General features: G+C 39.3%; 1 protein-coding gene across 1 annotated transcript; it reads left to right on the top strand.

Annotated features, from left to right (window-relative positions):
* The first annotated feature begins 377 nt into the window (after window positions 1-377).
* SFTPD (surfactant protein D) lies at window positions 378-13,359 on the top strand. Its single transcript, XM_032191141.1, has 7 exons — window positions 378-475; window positions 4,725-4,810; window positions 5,714-5,817; window positions 8,312-8,489; window positions 10,480-10,587; window positions 11,195-11,284; window positions 12,980-13,359. Exons 1-7 carry the CDS (start codon window positions 378-380, stop codon window positions 13,357-13,359), a joined length of 1,044 nt encoding a protein of 347 aa, XP_032047032.1.
* Window positions 13,360-17,907: the final 4,548 nt, after the last annotated feature.

Raw genomic sequence — 17,907 nt, 5'->3', positions numbered from 1 at the left:
TACAGGTGCTTTTATTCTCCCTCCTTGACAGTCTCTGTTAGTCCACCTGCCTAACAGCCTCCTGGAACATTTACGGTGCAGGTAATGGAAAAAGTAGTGTAAACTGCTGGAAAAAGTTACTCTGCCTCAAATCTTTTTCTGCAAAGATTAGTTCATGCAATGGCTGCACTATCATCTAATAAACTCTTGTGCATTCCTCTTATCTGAAAATGCCATGTGTCCAAATACTCATGACTAAACAAACATATGCATAGTTTGGCATAGTTCATATCAAAGAAGTAGAATGAACAAAGAGAAATATTCCAGAACAAAATGTTTTTAATAAAAAATTATGTTTTCTGAAACAGGAATGTTTCTTTCAGATTCATTTCCGAGAAATGGCTGGAAGCCCTGCTGATTCTGGACCCGGACATCCTGGTGCAGCCCTGCTCATCCTCACACTCATGGTGGACCTTTTGAGCCCAAATGGACCCAGGCAGTTCTCCTGATTCTTATAACGGATCAGTTTCAAATCATGGTAGTGGAAGTTTCTGCTCACTCTTCAATCTGTTGCTCGTTTAATCAATGAGTGGTAGCTATATGCTGTGCAGGGGAAGGAGCTGTGATTAACATAGTACGTGCTTTGTCCTGGAGTGATACAGACTTGCAGTAATGCCACTTCAGCAATCAAGATCAATCAAGTCATAACATGCAGCCAGGGAGAGCTGAGCATGGAAGCACTGTCTAAGGTAAGAGCTCACGGTTCCAGCTCCCTGATGTGCGTCTGTTGCATGTCCTCGTCTGGGGCTGTCCAGCTACAAGTGCAGTGGAGCCTTCCTTTGAAAGCTGTGCAGCTCTTCAAAGCTTTCATATGAACTTCTGAAGATCTTAGACAGAAAGGTGTGCTGCTGCTTTTATCTGTGCTTTGCTTAGTACTGTCGTGGCTGGCCTGACTTACATTTGAATGTTATTTTTCAGTACAATTTTTGTCTTCTACTGGAGAGCTAAGCCAGTCCTTAACATGATTAGCTAAAAAGAAAAAAAAAAAAAAAAAAAAAGTGCCTGTAAGGGTGCTGCCTATTAATGTGCCTTGCAATTGATATGCTCTGGATCCATGGTCAAGAGGCAGAATTCCAGTTAACGTCTAGCTCATGGGAGCTCCTCACACTGGGAGCTGGGGGAAAAGCCAAATGGTGGGGGGCTCTCAGCTCTGATCCCTGGCCCTGTGGAAAATTACTCAGGGATCACTTTCCATTGATCAGTAGCCATGATCCTCTACTAGGAGACTTTGTTGCCAGGACAACTGTTGCCAAGACAGACTGGCGCTCCTTGGGAAAAAATTCACTGTGTTATTTCTGTACACCAAACCTTCTCTGGTATCTACTGTTAGACCCAGGCAAGCTCTTGGAGTTTCCAGGTGGAAACTGAGAAACAGTAGGAAGGGCAAGCGACTCTTACCACCAAGAGGGAGCTTGCAATCCTACGTGGATCTGCACAAAGTTCATGGTCTCTCAGAATGTGCATGCACTCCACAAATATGGGCCCCACCACCCAGTGTTGTGAGCCTCTTCAGGCCACAATATCAAAAGGAATTCCAAAGCTTACGATTCTCTTCAGCAACATTTAGTTGGGAATAGATTAGGTCCTTAGGGATGTTCTGTATTTTAGTGCACAGCTATAAAAGTTTTTATGATTTAGTACAGAGGCTGTGATCAGCACCTTGCATGTGCTGATGAAAGCAGCAGATTCCAGCACCTCACCCTATCTGTGAAAACGTGTTTTGTATAATTATTGACATGCCCTCAAAGGAGGACTCTGTTCCCTTTGAAATAAATTGCTTGTAATTTTGTAATTTTATATCACCTGAAAGATTGCCTTTGGTTCACTTTGTTAAAACTATAATGTTACTGTATGGAAAGTCAATAATCTTTTTTTGGGACAGAGGTTTCTAAAGTTTATGATTCAAGACTACTGCTCTGGTATTGGTTTCCAAGTTTTACATTAAATAAATCTGGTTTAAGGAGAAAGTTTGATTATGGTATAATATTTAAAAATATTCAAGTCAGTGGAAGTAAAGTAGTTAAATGAATCAACTAGTCTCCTGAATACATATGCATATTTAACACTCTTGTTGCTGTCCACCAGAGGTCACTACCTGGCCACTTTATTCATTACTGGCTATGCTTTCAATTGAGTGGTTAGCCTCTCTTGTTCTCCCTTGTCGCTGACTTCTGGATCAGCTGTGCAAATGCAAGTCCAGAAAACCCTTCTAATGACAGACTCTTCTCTAGAATCAGTAAAAGATGGAAAGGCAAGATCCTGTTGAAACAGGAAAAGGATTCAATTGATCCCATAATCACACCTAAGACACATCCCTGAGTGACTGATCTCAGTAGCTACCCCATGCCTTGCAAGCTGTACTGTGCATGTTAAAGAATTTTCAGAACAACCAGACACTATCGTGTTTTAGCAAATCCATGTGAAATGTATATCTGGATTATTATCTAAATCGTCACAAAATCTTTCTCAATGTGCACTGAAATTGAGAAGCAAAAACAGCTTTTGATACTTCAACAGCAAGTGTGTCTCAGCTGTCATGTGCTTGGAGAGGCCAGTGCCTGATATGTTTTCCTTTTAGTATGAAGAAAACCCTCCAGAATTCTTTACCTGATTTATCAATTAATAAAATGAGCAACTTGTCTTACAGAAGTGCCATTCTACATCATCTTTTGTAAGTAAAGTGAAAATCTGGAAATCAGACGATATTTTATGAGCTCCTAAAGTGTGGATGCCTTTTAGCTCAGGTGGCTGGAAGCTCAAGCAGCTAATATTCAAAGGAAAAGAAGGAACTCGGTTATGTGTGTTCTTAGTAGTCTGTTCCCTGTGTGAGGAGACACTATGTGATCTGTGAATTTTGTCTGAAACCTCAAACACACCTGAACTTACTCTAAGTGAAGAAAATTGTTTTTGTCAGGTCTGCTTCAGATCGATCTCACTGTCTTACCGCTTCTCTAAAGATTATGTTGAGCCTTGCTAACTGAACTATAGACCAGCATCTCTGTAGAGTCTGTTTTTAGCAAAAAACAGGAATAGGTTTTGGTTTATAAGCACAGGTCCAGACTAAAATGCGATCATTTAAAGTTTAAGGGAGGAGGAGTTGGTATCAGCTTTGTACCTAGTTTCCTGGCTCCTTGGCCCTTGATAGAAAAATAAATAAAAGAATATCTGGTTATCATTAACACCCACTGGAAACTAGCTGGGAATGCCTTTTTTAGGTCTCTAGTTTCAAAGACAGACTCCAGTAACATGAACTCAGACTTTTCTACATGTTGATGCTTGTACTAATTATTACAGTGAATAAAGGGTGAGACTATAATTTTAATCACAATATTATTCCTATTCCTACTTATCTGTGTTAATTGCTATGGCATTGTTCCTAGTGTGTCCTGCTATAGAAATTTCCATCTGTCACAGCAATTGATACTTTTTCCTTGCTCTTAATATATAGAGTGGGTGCAGGACGTCCACAGATTTTATTAGTAGTGACTCAAGGCGGTGGCCCAACACAGGAAACAACTATTCATCCATGTAGTCTTTGGGGCTGGCAGACAAGTGAAAAGAAATATACTAAGAGATTCAGCTCTGCTCCATCCTTCTTGCTGTGCAGAAATACAGATGCATGGTAGGTTACAAAGGCAAGGGATAAATCACTACTAATTCAGAAGAAAAAGATCCTGCACAGGACAGCTTCCACTTTACATCTTCCTAAGGGCTTTAATTAAGCTCTCTGTATGAGCACCTGTTTAGACCTGGGCTCCATAATGCCTGCTCTGAGGGTTTTCTGAAACACGGTTATTCCTAAGGTCTTGTTCTTCAGAACTTTGTATTCCTGCCTCTAGTTGTCTCAGTGAAAAGTTTGAAATACTTTTTAAGCTCCTGGTTTGGAGATAAGAGCACACTAAAGGTCTGACATCAAAGTGAATCAATGAGCTGGCTGTGCATTTCTATCCACTGCTTTTTTTTTTTTTTATTCTGTTGCAAGCCTCTAGAAGCTGTCACCCTGCTATGCTGTGATGAAAATAATTGGATGTAGCTCCCATTTCTGTTATTCCCATATGATATTGCTGCTGGTGAAGAGTACTCAAAACTGATGGCTCCAAAGTCAACTTTAAAACTTCAAAAGCCAAGTGTTCTCACGTGCCAGGCGGCTTGATTCTCCAAGGAAATTTGCAGGGAGCGGCACCATACATCAAAGAGCAGACAGACATAAGAAAAGACCATTCCCACAAAGAGTGATATACAGAAAGAAGGTATAAGATTTCAAGCATCTAAATAGTGAGGAACCGAGTACTCAAATAAAGCTGGAGGAAGGGAAGTCTGTATACAAATAAGGAGATAAAAAATGAAACGATAAATTCCATGAAGAAAACCTTCTAATAATTTTGAGGTAAGAACCACCTGCCCTTATAAGCATTATTTATCACTACATGCAAGAATGTGCAATAGTCCTGTAAGCTTGGATAATGCGTAAACAGGCTGTTGTGCTACAGCTTAGTAACATTTCTACTGTGTGATAAACTATAGGTCAACAAGATGCTTCACGTGATACTGTTTGTTGTTCTGAGCTGGCGAGAACTGGGAGTAGGGAAATTGCTAAGAACCCTATCTACTACATGCTTCCACTTCTGCAGGAAAGAAACCTTCAAGAATTTCAACATGGAAAAATAAACCAGATGTTTAAACAGGTTACAAGGTGACAACGTGAACCTTGGATGTCAAGTGTTGACAGCAAATGGATACCACATTCAGGTTCCTAGCCACAATAGCAAAGGTTGGTATAGAAATTCCAGCTGCTTATTTGAAGAAATAAATCTCTAAATCCAAATTCCTTTTTAATGGTGTTGGGTCTGCAATGATTTTAGCAAATCACATCTGAAAAACAGCAGTGCTCTGAATTGATGTTTTAATTTTATTTTTACTGACACTAAATTTATTGTAGCTCCTGAACAGAAAAGATAGAGATGCAGCCTGGCAGGCTACAACATCTGTATCTGACTCTATCTCATCGGAGAATATCAGCCCCGGAAATGGGACCTTAGGAACAAGATCACTCCCACCACTGCTGCAGGTATGGAGATTATGATTTGATTTTATTTTGCAGCTGGAGATGTCCAACAGGGCTTCCTCACACAGGGTAAGGAAGTTTTCTACAAGCAGAGGTGCCAGAGACATCTCTTCCTCAAAACTGTATTATGTTATTCATTTTGCAGAGCTACCCATGGCAATATCCCCACAGACACACTATTCTTGCTGTACGTTTCATATCTACATAATGGTACCATAATTGGATGGCCATGCAAGCTCTATTGAGAATTTTAGCCTCATCACCAATTTGAAAATTAAACCATTGACTGAATAAAGGGGAAACATCTTATAGTCAAAATGTGTGGTACCTGCAGGTATTCAGAATTTTTGTTGGTTGTACTGTAACACAGTCAATATCTCTCCAAGGCCATGCAAAGATCAAAGGGCTTAATCCCAGGATGTCATACGCAATAACATGTAAATAGGGTGGTAAGGTCAAAGTAGGCAATTGCTAGTGTTGTGCAAGACAGAGATAAGCTAGTAAGCCACCTCTTCAAAAAATAAAGCCCAAAATTACAGCTTTCAGTACAAATGAAAGGGATTTTTTTTTTTGTCTTGGCAGACTTGTCCTCAAGATAAAATCCATCAGGTGTCTTTTCCAATTCTTCTCTACTACATTCTGTCACGCTGGCTGTCAGGAAAGCCAACAGAGTGATAAGAGTTTCACTGTGTACAGACCAGGTAAAGGTACTGGTAAGTAAAACTCTCTTTTGCTCTGATAACTATTTGACCATACAGAGGCCCTGCAACCCTTGCAGGTACAGACAGGCTGCTTAGAAAGGAGTTCTGTTGGCTGCCCCACGAGTCTATGACAAGCTATTGAGGAGGAATGTTAGCAATATGTGCTCTGTCAGTTTAATTTCTGGCCCCTATAAATGTAATATTTACTTTTGAGGAGCAGTTTCCCAGTGATTGACTTAATAGGGCTATCATGTGCTGTCCAACGCAGATTTTGGGGCTGATGACTCAGAGTTGTCACTGCCTTGACTAGGACTGGAGCAATGACTCCTAGCTGCCTTTTCCAGAATCCCTTCCGCACTGTTTACCAGCATTGGGTGAATCATGTCCTAAAGCAGCTTTTAAGGAGGAATGGAAGAATTTCCTGAGATTTATATCTTGAAGTAATAGCTCCTATATCTACTCCAGAGCTAACTAGCCTCCTAAATATAAAAGAATTTTCATGACATCTTTCAGAGCCTGATTTTAATCTCTCTGCTGAGAAATTCTGCAACTGTGTAAGCCTCAGGACCCAAGCAGTGTCGCTACACCCACACTTAGTATGATCCTACATGCAAGATTCTCCATCTTCTCTAAATCTAAATATGGAATGCAAAATCTGGTTTTCCTACTTTTTCTCCCCTAGTTTTTTTCAGAGAAATTGGGAACATTTTGTGTTTTTAACTAAAGTACTGTTGGTGCAAGCTATCATTAATCTATTGGGGAAGTGATTTAGCTGCAAAGAAACCCTGCCTCCAATTTCCCGAATGTAAACAGGCACTTTGTATCTCCTAGAATAAAGAAATGGGGTGGTCAACATGGAAAACTTTGGAGGTAAATAGGTTGTAGCTTCTGAAGGACAGGTTGGGAGGCAAAAAACAGCAAAGATCTGTATGAGAAGGATTCTCTGTAGGGAAAGGACTTTACTGTGAGCCTAACATTTTGTTGTCAATTTTTCTTTTTTTGGACCATAAATAGTATATTTTTCTCACTGAGTTCATGGGAGACTGCAGTGATATCAACGTCTGTGGTACTGGATAATTAACACAGTATTAAAATCCACCAGGAAGAAACCCTCAGAGGGAAGAAAAGAACTGGCTTCATTCATGAAGCTGGCTAAAAAATATAAGCTAAGATTATAACTGTGTTATATTGGCCATCTAAATACCTTACTGTATTTTATTTTATTATAGGCTATTGCTCTAGATTTTGAGCTAAGCCTAAAAGTAGCACAGAGAAGTATATGGAAAAATGGTGCTTCTCAAGCTCTGCCTTTTTTTTTGTAATGATAATGTTCTTACAGAAATTAATATGGTAGTATTAATTAATACACTTTGTATTGTACTTTATCAGATAAAACATGACTAGGGAGTCTGCTCTCCATGGGAAATTTTTCCTGAAGCTTAAATTAAAGAGAAATAAATGACGTTATTACCAATGTTCAAGCTGGATTTGATTCCTTACCCTAATTTCTGGTAACGTAGCAGAACTTCCTTAAATTTGTTTCCTATTTTAAGCTGACTGATGGAACTGGGAGAAAACAAAGTCAATTGACTTGGCACTCATTTACTATAAAAGTTTGTCAGCTTGTGTTTGCCATAGGGTTTTTGTTTTTTTGTTGGTGGTTGGTTGGTTTTCAGTTAAACACAAAATACATGGGACATGATTGCATCAAATGTGGCTATCATATGAAAATGGAGGATAAATTCAGTGGTGTAATTTGTCGAAACATCATGCAGAGCATGATCTTATTGCCCGTTACTAGTCTGCTCAGAGAGGGCAGCAAAGTATTGCAGATCTGGAATCCAAGAGAACCTAAGCTCTGAGGTGTAATACTGAGGAAGAAATGTATCTTATTAATGTACTAGGTATGAAAGGAGAAACTGGGAGGCAATCAGATAATAGCTACCTAAACACATGTAAAATTTTAGTACTTTTAAGCTGTGGGTGTTTGCTGGCACTGAAGACGTTATTAAGAGAAATAGATTAATCAGTATAGATTTAGACATCCTGATAGCTGTGAACAGAAGCATCCCTGCAGAAAGGCAGTAGGTTGAGAGTTAAGGATTTGTCCCAAACTGTAACTGTGTGTGACTCATTTGGCATAACGAGAAATGTTTTAAGTTTACATATACAATGAAGAAAACAGTACAATGGATTTGCAGCATGAGAGATGGATGACTGTTTCTATTACGTATTCTCATTACACCTTGAGATTTTCAGATTCTTACAAGCTTGGCTGTTTCTCCTCTGTTTTTTATACATGAAGATACAACCAGAGTCTAGATGAAATGGTTCAGGCACTACCCCCTCTTCTTGCTCTTTTGACTGAAAACAGAATATATTTCCTAGTCATTGTAGGCAACTCTTCCCTAGGCAACCCTTTAAAATGATGTTCATGGAGAAATTAGTGATATGAATCTGCTTTATTTTTTGCAGAGCTTTGGCCATAGCAATGACTCTCCTTCAGCCATTCAGTGCCCTGGTACTTTGGATTTCACTGATGATGGTAATGAGTTCAGTTAACATAGATAAACCTGAAGAGAATAGGTATTCCTGCCCGGTAATTCAGTGCAGTGCTCCTGCGGTCAATGGCTTACCAGGCAGAGATGGAAGAGATGGTCCCAAAGGTGAAAAGGGAGACCCAGGTACAGAACTAAGAGCATTAAGCAACACTTCATTTTTAACACTGCCTACCATCTCTTTAGTTTTATTTTATACTTCTTCATTTGTCTTTTTTTAACATATCTCCTTTTTTTCTGTCCCATTAACCCTCTGTAGATTATGTACAATTTCAGGAATCTATCTATAAAGCACTTTCTACATTTATAATTCTAGACTGGATACTTGGCTTTTAAGAAATGAGTAATAATAATAATAAATAAATGAGAACCACATTTTCGCAGCAGCCCATAAAACAGAGATGCAATGAGATTTTGATCTGAATGTACCATTTGTACTCCGAACCACTTACAGAGTTGCCTACAATACCATACTGAATTATGTCTGCTTTTCCTTTCCGGGGGCCAGCTCTCAAAACCAGAAATCATGCTTGCTAGAGGTAGCTACTAATCTGATGATCATAATTGGATTGCTTCAAATTCACTAAGTCCCAACAACTGAATTCCCCCAAGACATGATGTGTCAAACAATTGCTGCAAACAACAAACAGATCAGCAAGGGCTATGTGTCACATGATAGAACCAAGTCACCAGCTCTCCCAAGATGCCAAATCTTGGGAGAAGATTTGTCCAAAACATTTAATGTTTGTCCAAACAGTCCAAACATTTAATAAGTGCATACAGAGTTGTATACTTTCTTACCATATCCTGTGTTGTCAGGTGCTTACCATTAGATAATTGCTTTTCAGCAGCAAAGCATACTCTCATCAGTACCCATACCACTGCATATGAGCTAAGACATAAAATTTCAGTGGTGTGGATTGATATGCTGTATACACATTTTCAGTGGCACATATCCTCAGTATGCCCTCTGCACTTTCATAGGTGAAATAAGTAAATCCAGCACTACCTGTTTAAATAACTGTTTCAGAGGTATCCTTAACCTTTATCATTATTTAGCTCATTGTCTAAATAATATATTGTGATTGGTGTGGTTGGTTTTAGAGCACGTGTGCCTCTGCAATAACAAGAGAAAGTGTTTATTTCATTGGATTTTAATTGTCATAAATAGATGTAGTACAGAATTTTCCATCAAAGTGATTTTTCATTGAAGTAATGGTGTAGTAATGGTAAATGTGTTCTTAGCAAATGAATATTTCCACAGGAACAGTTTTCTGGTAGAGGTGAGGGTGGTATTTGATGCATGATGAAAGAGTTAAAGATTCAGACAAAGATGAATTGAAATGTGAGTGATGACAATTACAAGGTAATATAGTGGTCTAGTCCCTTGGGGATGTTGCTAGATGCCACACCCCCTCCTTTCTGCTGAGTTAGGACTCCTGGCCATGCTCTATGTTTTGCCTCCTTGAAGGTCAAGCTGCGTATCGCGTATTATTGTTCTTAATATATCTTACTCTGGTTATGTTTGTTGTTTTTTAAGCTCCATAGAAAGCTGAATACCCAGCCTCCATTGTTTCTATGAAAAGGTGTCACTTTGAATTTGGGGCTAGTTTTGTGTCTTGTACGCAAAACTCAAAAGTTGATTATTTCTCAGAACAAGGTCATCAGGAATAAAGTGCATATGCATCTTATGGTGCTTCATAAAAATCTAAAATAACAAGTGAGTATTAAGAAATCATGGGTGACCAAGAAGTCATCTTATGCTCTGCATTATTTCTGTGGCTCCTAGGTGAGAATGTAGGGGCTTTACTTTGCTTTTCAAAAGCTTCCTTGAAGAGGAAGACTGATGGATGGCTCTGTCCACATCATCTGTTTCCTGCTTATTTATCAATAGTAACTGGTTGTTCCCAAACAAATACCATTTTATCCCCTATTCCCAGCTGGACCTTGCAACCTATCTTCTAGGAGTGTCTTCTGTCTCTTTGTGCCTTCTGCACACCATTGCCTGTTGTTAAACAATTCCTGTGTTTGGCATTCCCTCCAAGCAGTAAGAAAACATGGTGGGAGAATTGTCTCAGAAAACAATAAAGCCATTTTCTTTTAAATCAAAATCTAGGAGAAGGATTGAGAGGTCTGCAGGGTTTTCCTGGGAAAGCAGGACCTCCTGGAATGAAAGGAGATGTAGGACCACGAGGAGAGAAAGGACAAAAAGGAGAACAAGGAAGTAAGAAATAATTTTCTCATGTTTCTATAATCTAGTTTTCAATCTGTTATTATATTTTCCCTGAAATATTTGTGTTAATGTCTGATATTCTTATAACATCATTTGAGGGAAGGTGTGATTCACACAAGTGTGAGGAGCAGAAAGATAAACTGTCTGTTACTTAGGAGATGAGTTGCCCAATATAACTTTTTTGTGCCTGGAATGAGTCATTACTTTATTGTCTGTGAATGAAATAACAAACCCTCTGGCTCATGTAATAAACAGCAGTTTACCTTTCATTCTTTGACTGATCGTATGTTTTCTGTTTTAACTTTAACTCATTTAAAATGCTTACATGTGTGTTTTGCCTTTGAGAACTGGGCTTTCCCAGCTGCATAGGGGATGACCTTGTCAGCCCTGAGAATTCAAAGTTCACCCAAGCATCCATCCCACTAAGGGATGCGGCTCTCCCAGTGGCACAGTTTCCCAGGGAACAAGTCTGCAATGTAGCCTGTGGTTTCTGCACTGGAAAACAAACAGTTCTCTCACATGGCATCACATTACACCAAAGACAGTAGTTGTGTAGTCATTGTAATATGAATTACTAAATAATACCTTAAACTTCTAGTTGTAGCAAGTGATGGCCTGCAGAGACAAGTAACTGCTTTGGAAACAAAACTCAAGGTTTTGGAAGATGAATTAAATAGATACAAAAATGGTAAGATACAATCGTTCTTTTGTTTTCTTTGTGGCTTTGCGATATGATGGGCATGCTTGTGCTGGAGAAGGAACTGAAAACAGTAGGGTGAAACAAATATTGCAATTTTCTCTTGTGTCACTCATGGGAGATGGTCATTACTTAAACGCTTTCTCACTGCATACTTTACATCCTTCTTGAACTGACCTGCCAAACTTCAAGGATCTCGTTGCCAACATACAGCTCAGGGGCTTTGTTACATGAACTGCGGGACCGGCTAATGTTCTCTGGTCATTTGTGCTTTAAGTGGTGTGTTATCTCTCTCTCACTGCCTCAGTTCTAGATAGTTTTCTATGAGTAGACAAGGGTTGGGATGCTGTCTGTGTAAGCCTGGCTGTAAGTAATTTCCCAGGAGATACTGTGTGAAAATTTTTAAAGAACGTCTCATCCTTGCATTACTATTACTGGTACAAATATCACAGTAGGAAAGGCACAGAGTCCATTACTGTTCCTAGGTTAATTTAGAAGGAAATGGCACAGTCTGCAACGTAGCACAGCACAAACATCAGCAGAGTAAAGTAATGTAGCTCTGATCGTCCTTCCAAGGGGGGTGTCCTCCCTGCAAAAAGCACAACTTTGAAGCCATAGTTGTGTAAAAAGCCTGATGGTAACCTGATACTGGGGCAAGAAGCTGTAGAACGTGGAGAGGCTGAACAGCTGGTAGCAGTAATCCCTTTAGCCATCTCCCTTTTCTCCTGTGCTTGTATATCAATGCCCTAGAAAAGGGTGTCTAAAACAGGAGGAGAGCAGAGGCTCCCTTGCCCACAGGAGCATTGCACTGTTTCCATTCTCACAGTATCAGGGAAAATGTAACTATGCATATGTCACAGGTTTTATATAGTTGTTATAGGGTGGACAGACCTCATGCTAATCCTGGAAACATGTTTGAGAGAGTAAGTTAAAATAACTGGCCTGTTACAGACAACAACTGCATTTCAAAAGAGGTATTGCAATCCCTGTTTTATCTACTAAACAATCAAAAGCTTCACTTTCCAGTGTTTTTTCATGAAAACCTGGAAGGTGTGGAAGCTACAGATTTCTATTTCTCCTGAGATTAGTTAAATTTTCAGGACAAATATGTGGCTTTACAGACTTGCTGAAGCTGTTCCTGTGTCTCCTCTTTCTGCTCTATTGCTTTAAACCCTGAATTTCATTACAGGCTCTCAGCTTTAGTTTGTGAGATACCAGGAATGTATGCAATAAAGCAGAAGGGTACAGAAGATCTCCTAATTGCAGCTCGGTTCCTATGCAGGAATTTGAATTGATCTCTGGTTTTTGCAATGAAATCTGGCAAGCTATTTTGTCATGCTTGTGATTTGCCTTAGAGCATGAGCTCTTAAGTTCCTGATTCAAGAACCGTAATAATGTATGAACCAGGAACAAAAAATATTAAAACAGGACTCGTGATCTAGGTCTTGTGAAAACCCAGTTTTCCTAAAGCATGGATTTGCTATTTCCAGATATTTCTTTTGTTTGACTTCTGTTGGGTTCTGCCTACTACTGCAGTGAGTAGTCTGTTTATAACTGGTGTTAATTGTGTACAAAGTACAACTGTGATATTATGGAAAATAACTAAAGTTACATAATAATAGTTATATAAGTATACCATCCTCAATTTATAGTGAAACTCAGTTTGATGGTCATTTTTGTTTCTAGCTTTGATTTTAAAGAACATCAGAAGCATTGGTAAAAAAATGTTTGTCTCAACCGGAAACCAAGATACTTTTGAAAATGGAAAATCCCTTTGTGCGAGAGCTGGAAGTACACTTGCTTCTCCTCGGAATGATGCTGAGAATACAGCTTTAAAAGACTTAGTGAGACCTGCAAGGCAAGCTCATATAGGGATATCTGATGCACAGACTGAGGGCAGGTTTGTGTACCTGAGCGGAGGGGCTGTAACTTACTCAAAATGGAATACTGGAGAACCAAATAATCTAAGAAATGAAGACTGTGTGGTAATGTACGAATCTGGAAAATGGAATGATGTGGACTGTTCAGATACACAGGCTTTAATTATCTGTGAATTCTCGAGCTGACAGATCTGAGAAAATCAACATTTTTGTTCTCAGTTGACATAGAAGTTTGTTGATACAGAAGTTTGTTACCATTTATGGCCTGGAAAAATCAGAACCAGCATGTATGTATAATTGTTTTACTTTTGATATTCAGTTTTGAATCTCCTAATGAAGTAGACCTGTTTGTTCAATCACTATGAATTAATTTGTGCTTACCACATGGGCTGCTGGGGATCTAACGTTTGTATAGGCTTCTGGAGGGCTGAACTCCATGTCAGCTCTAATATGGTCCCCTGGACAGGGTGCCTACCAACATTTGAAATGTGTTTTGCAGTTCGTGGCCTAGCACAGTCTGACCTGGTAGCTTAATCTGTACCTCATGATTTGTTGAACCTAAAATGTAAGCCAAAATAAATTTTACACATGAAAATCATGGAACTCTTTTTTATAAGCATGGAAATTTAGGTAAGATAGAGCATTTAAAACTAGTTTAAGGAATATAATGGGCAATTTATAAAGTAGTGATTATTATTAAGTAAGTGATTAAGCTCATAAACAGTATTTCTGCTCCATTGAAAACATATATTCCAAGCAAACTGCATCAATCAAGCAGGCATTTGTACATGTATGTGGACTTGTGGTTCAAAGACCATGTCGTGATCTGGGCCATATTATCATCACACATGGGAATGTGATTTCCTCAGAGTCTGAGAAGAAAAGTGCATGTCTATGGTTTTCTCAGTGTTTCTGTTTGGAGTCTACGCAGCCGACAGCAGCCCAGTGTTGGAAACAATAATTGGTGAGTTCTCGTGTTGATAAAACAAAAGTGTCTGTCTACAGCTAATGAGGCAGATGATTTGGAACTCTGCCTTCATGGAAGACCCATCTTATTCCTCTCTGTCTTGGTTCCACAAGTCTGTTTAAAATTCCTATCTTTATAACTTTTCCACCTTTTCCACCTTGTGCTTCTATGAGAAGTACTGTGACCTACTAGGTGACCAACAACCTTCACCTGAAGTGTGTCTAGAAGGCCCTGGCTGTGCTCCCTGCACACAGGAGACAAGTCCTCCTTACATGTGTGTTTTTTTGCAGTTGCATTGAGGCAAATTGAAATGCTGCCATAGACAGCACCTAGATTACTTGGTCAGCCTTCACAACTGAAATGGAAAGGTTTGCTGTAGAGACTGTCGTTATGGTGATATATTTAACTGTTGTTGTGCTTGCCAGCAATAAAGGGTAGAGCTTTTTTATTTAGTCAGAGACTAAGCTCTCACCCTGCTCTACACAGAGGCTCTTTACGGAGCATGAAGAACCTGAGGCTCTAATATAGGCTCCAGGAGTTGTCACGTGTAAAATATGGTCCTAACCGAGCTTAGTTTAAGACAGCGCCAAAGTTAAAACTGTCTAATGCTATGTCCCAAGACAGACCTTTTAGGCAGTATCCATCTACTTCATCTGCTCAGCTCACCTGTTTTACATCTCTTATTTTCATTGCCTGATACTGTGTCAACCTTTGTAAGTAATGACAGTTCTTATATCTGTACCAGGATATGTAAGTGCAAAGGAAAAACAATTACTGCACTTGTTGAAGGTTATGTATTTTCTATAGTGTGATATATCTGCTGATCTGTATATTTTCCGTGTCATTACTGGCAATGTATCTCTAGAGTTTCTCAAGTGAACTGCATTCCTTTCCGTCATTAATTGGCACCCTACAGCTATGAAAACAGGAACTTTTAAAAATGTGCCTGGAGATTTTAATCAATATTTATTACATGAAAATGCAGGATAAGGTGCAGTATTTCAAAGACAGATGTGGGTTAGTTTAGGACAGAAAAGAGACATTCTAGAGAGGTAAATATGGTCCTGTTGTGCTGCTAGGTGTAAGGATCAGTGGTAATTCAGTGTCAGGTGCATGTACTTGTAAAGAATAAGGAAGTGTGCTTTAAGATTACCTGCACAAGCACTGTGCTATGTTTGGTGACCATTTCATTCATAGCTGAACTAAGAGCAATGCCTCCAGTAGGCCAGCCAATGAATTACAATGTTTTATCTGTGAATTTTAAAAGGCTTTAATGAAGTATTTTGCAGATGTAAATGGCTCTGTTCTCCCACCGTCAGTCACCTAAACCATCAAGTTGTCCTCCATGAAGATCAGCTATGCAGCACCTAATAACAGATGCCCAAAGGTAATCACAGCAAGGAAAGATTAAAACCTGCAAATTACATGTTAGTAGCTGTATCTATTATGGCACTTGTACCTCATTCATTTTGTCATTTCAAAAAATTGATCCTGCCTCGCAATGCTAGAAATGAAGTGGCAAAATATTAATGCGATATGAGCATTCCTCTTTTAGACTGCATCTACAGCTTCAATCATGCTGAGTCAAACTATTATAGGATATCAATAAAAGCTTTTGGGATCTGTAATAGTTACAAGAGTAATGACAGGAATAGAGATAGTAGTGCTTGTTAGATACACTTGCTTGCAGAACTGTAGATAGTGCTTGTAGATACATATATGATATTTGATTGCACACAAGTATCGTAAAGCAAATATGTTCTAACCAATTAAAAGCTGTCTTTCAGCAGAAGTTTTGTAGATATACTATTCCTAATTTCCATGTCATTCAATGTATCAAGAGTCCAGCTCTGAAATGTAAGTTAGACTAATTCTTACAAGATTTTGCCCATTGAATTTCTAATGCACTTGTTTGAACTTCATGAAACTTCTTTTAACCCTATATTGATCATTTGCATTTGGACAGCACTACATGTTATTCAGATGGGATCTCTACAGACTGAAAAACTGGTTTCAGGTAAGTGCAAAAATAGTTGTATGCTAAAAATACGGAAGAAGTTCATGGAAGTGGAGAGGATGAATATTCGTGTTGTAGGTAGGCTCAGTTTCATACTGTCCAAAGTTATTAGATAACTATCCTTATTACCAGGTTGTGCATGCGAGAGGTGTATGTAGCCTTCAGAAAGGAGAATGTGTATAAGAAGCCTGAGCTGAGGTTTTTGAATTGGTTGCTTGAGGTAAATATCTAGTCAGACCAGTTTTGAGTCATTGAGTTCTTTGGCCTAAGTTATACTATTTGAATCTGTTAAACTCAGTGAGATACTCTCAGAGGTTCCCTCAGTTCCAACCTTTGTCACCAGGCATGTAAGGAACACTATTCTTTCTCTAGGAACATTGTTCTTTAGTAGATGCTGAACAGCAAAAAGTGAGTTTGAAATTGTTTTTCTAGAGGCCTAAATCAGCATCCCTGATGACCACTTAATTTTGCATTAATTAGAAACCAATCTGTATTTGCTGTTATGCCCCTGATTAGAAACATCTCATTTGGTGCTAATATGACCTCCGCAGAGCTTCTAAGTAATTCAAGATGAGAGCAGCATTTGTTAATCAGCTGCAGGGTTTATCTTTTTGAAACATAGCACAATTTTAGGCTAAGTTTAGGCTTAGGAAAAGCTATCCTGTCACCTGTTAAAAAACATGATTTCTGAAAAGCTCTTTTCCTTCTTTTCAGTTTTCGAGTGGCAATTTTCAATGGGAACTACAAGATGGAAACAGGAAACTAGTTCAATCAGTAGCAACTTGTACTTACTGCTGTCCTTTTTAATCAAAAACTATAAATGTGGGGGAGGAGTGGATAATTTATGCTCAGAGCAGAGAAGAAACATGTCTTTTTCTCTGGCTTGTTTCCTGCTATGGAAGAAGGCATCGCCTTCTTGTGTGAAATGTGCAGAGAAGAGTTACATAGGGAAGCCTGTGTCTTTAGGACTATCAGTATGGCTCTTTAGCCCAGGACCTGCCAAGGAAAGAAAAAATAAATCTTGGATTGTAGTTTGGCCAATAATATCCAGGAAAAGAAGTAACGTAGGAGAGTCTGGAAACCTAAATGCAGTTTCAAATCTCTTTTAAACTCTCTGCTTAACCCCTCAGCAGTTGCAGCAGCACCAGATCTTTTGTATTCACTCTAGGGAATGATCTTATCCTCAGGCACCTGCAGTTAACATCTCTTTTTTATGGTCTGTGACCATAGTGATGTTTCAGGCATTGGTAGCCTGAGCTGTTTAGATCAGTGCTGCAGGGCAGACCAGTGCGAAACCTGTTTCCTGGCCCTCTGTTTTGTTTTGTTTTGTTTCTGGTTTGTTTATGTCTAAAGGTAGCAGCACAGTCTGTTCCTCAAAGCTGAGTTTGTGCGTTCATCCTGCACAAGGCAGCTTTGCAGCAGGAGGAAAACTCCACAGTGTGTAACAGGCTGGCATCCTCCTCCAGCGCTGGAGAGTGTGAGTACAGACACTTCAGGCAACTGGAATTTACCCTGGACTGTTTACAAAATATGACAGTAGTCAACCCACATTTAGGTGTCTAATTTCTGAGAGCCAGTACTTGAAAAACCTTCAGAGATGTTGCCATCAAGGAAATGTGAAGGGTAAGGAGGGAGTAAACCAGGGGCCTGGTGTCACCTTGCAGCTTTACCCAGCAGGCTTTTGGTGCTTTCTTGGGGTCAGAGCTCTGCACCCTTCCCCCCGCCCTCCCATATGCACTGGTCGGACTAC

This window comes from Aythya fuligula, chromosome 7 (genome assembly GCF_009819795.1).
Source record: "Aythya fuligula isolate bAytFul2 chromosome 7, bAytFul2.pri, whole genome shotgun sequence".
In the NCBI taxonomy this organism is placed as follows: domain Eukaryota; kingdom Metazoa; phylum Chordata; class Aves; order Anseriformes; family Anatidae; genus Aythya; species Aythya fuligula.
Note: the sequence above shows the minus strand (reverse complement) of the source record. Positions and strands in the feature narration are given on the sequence as shown.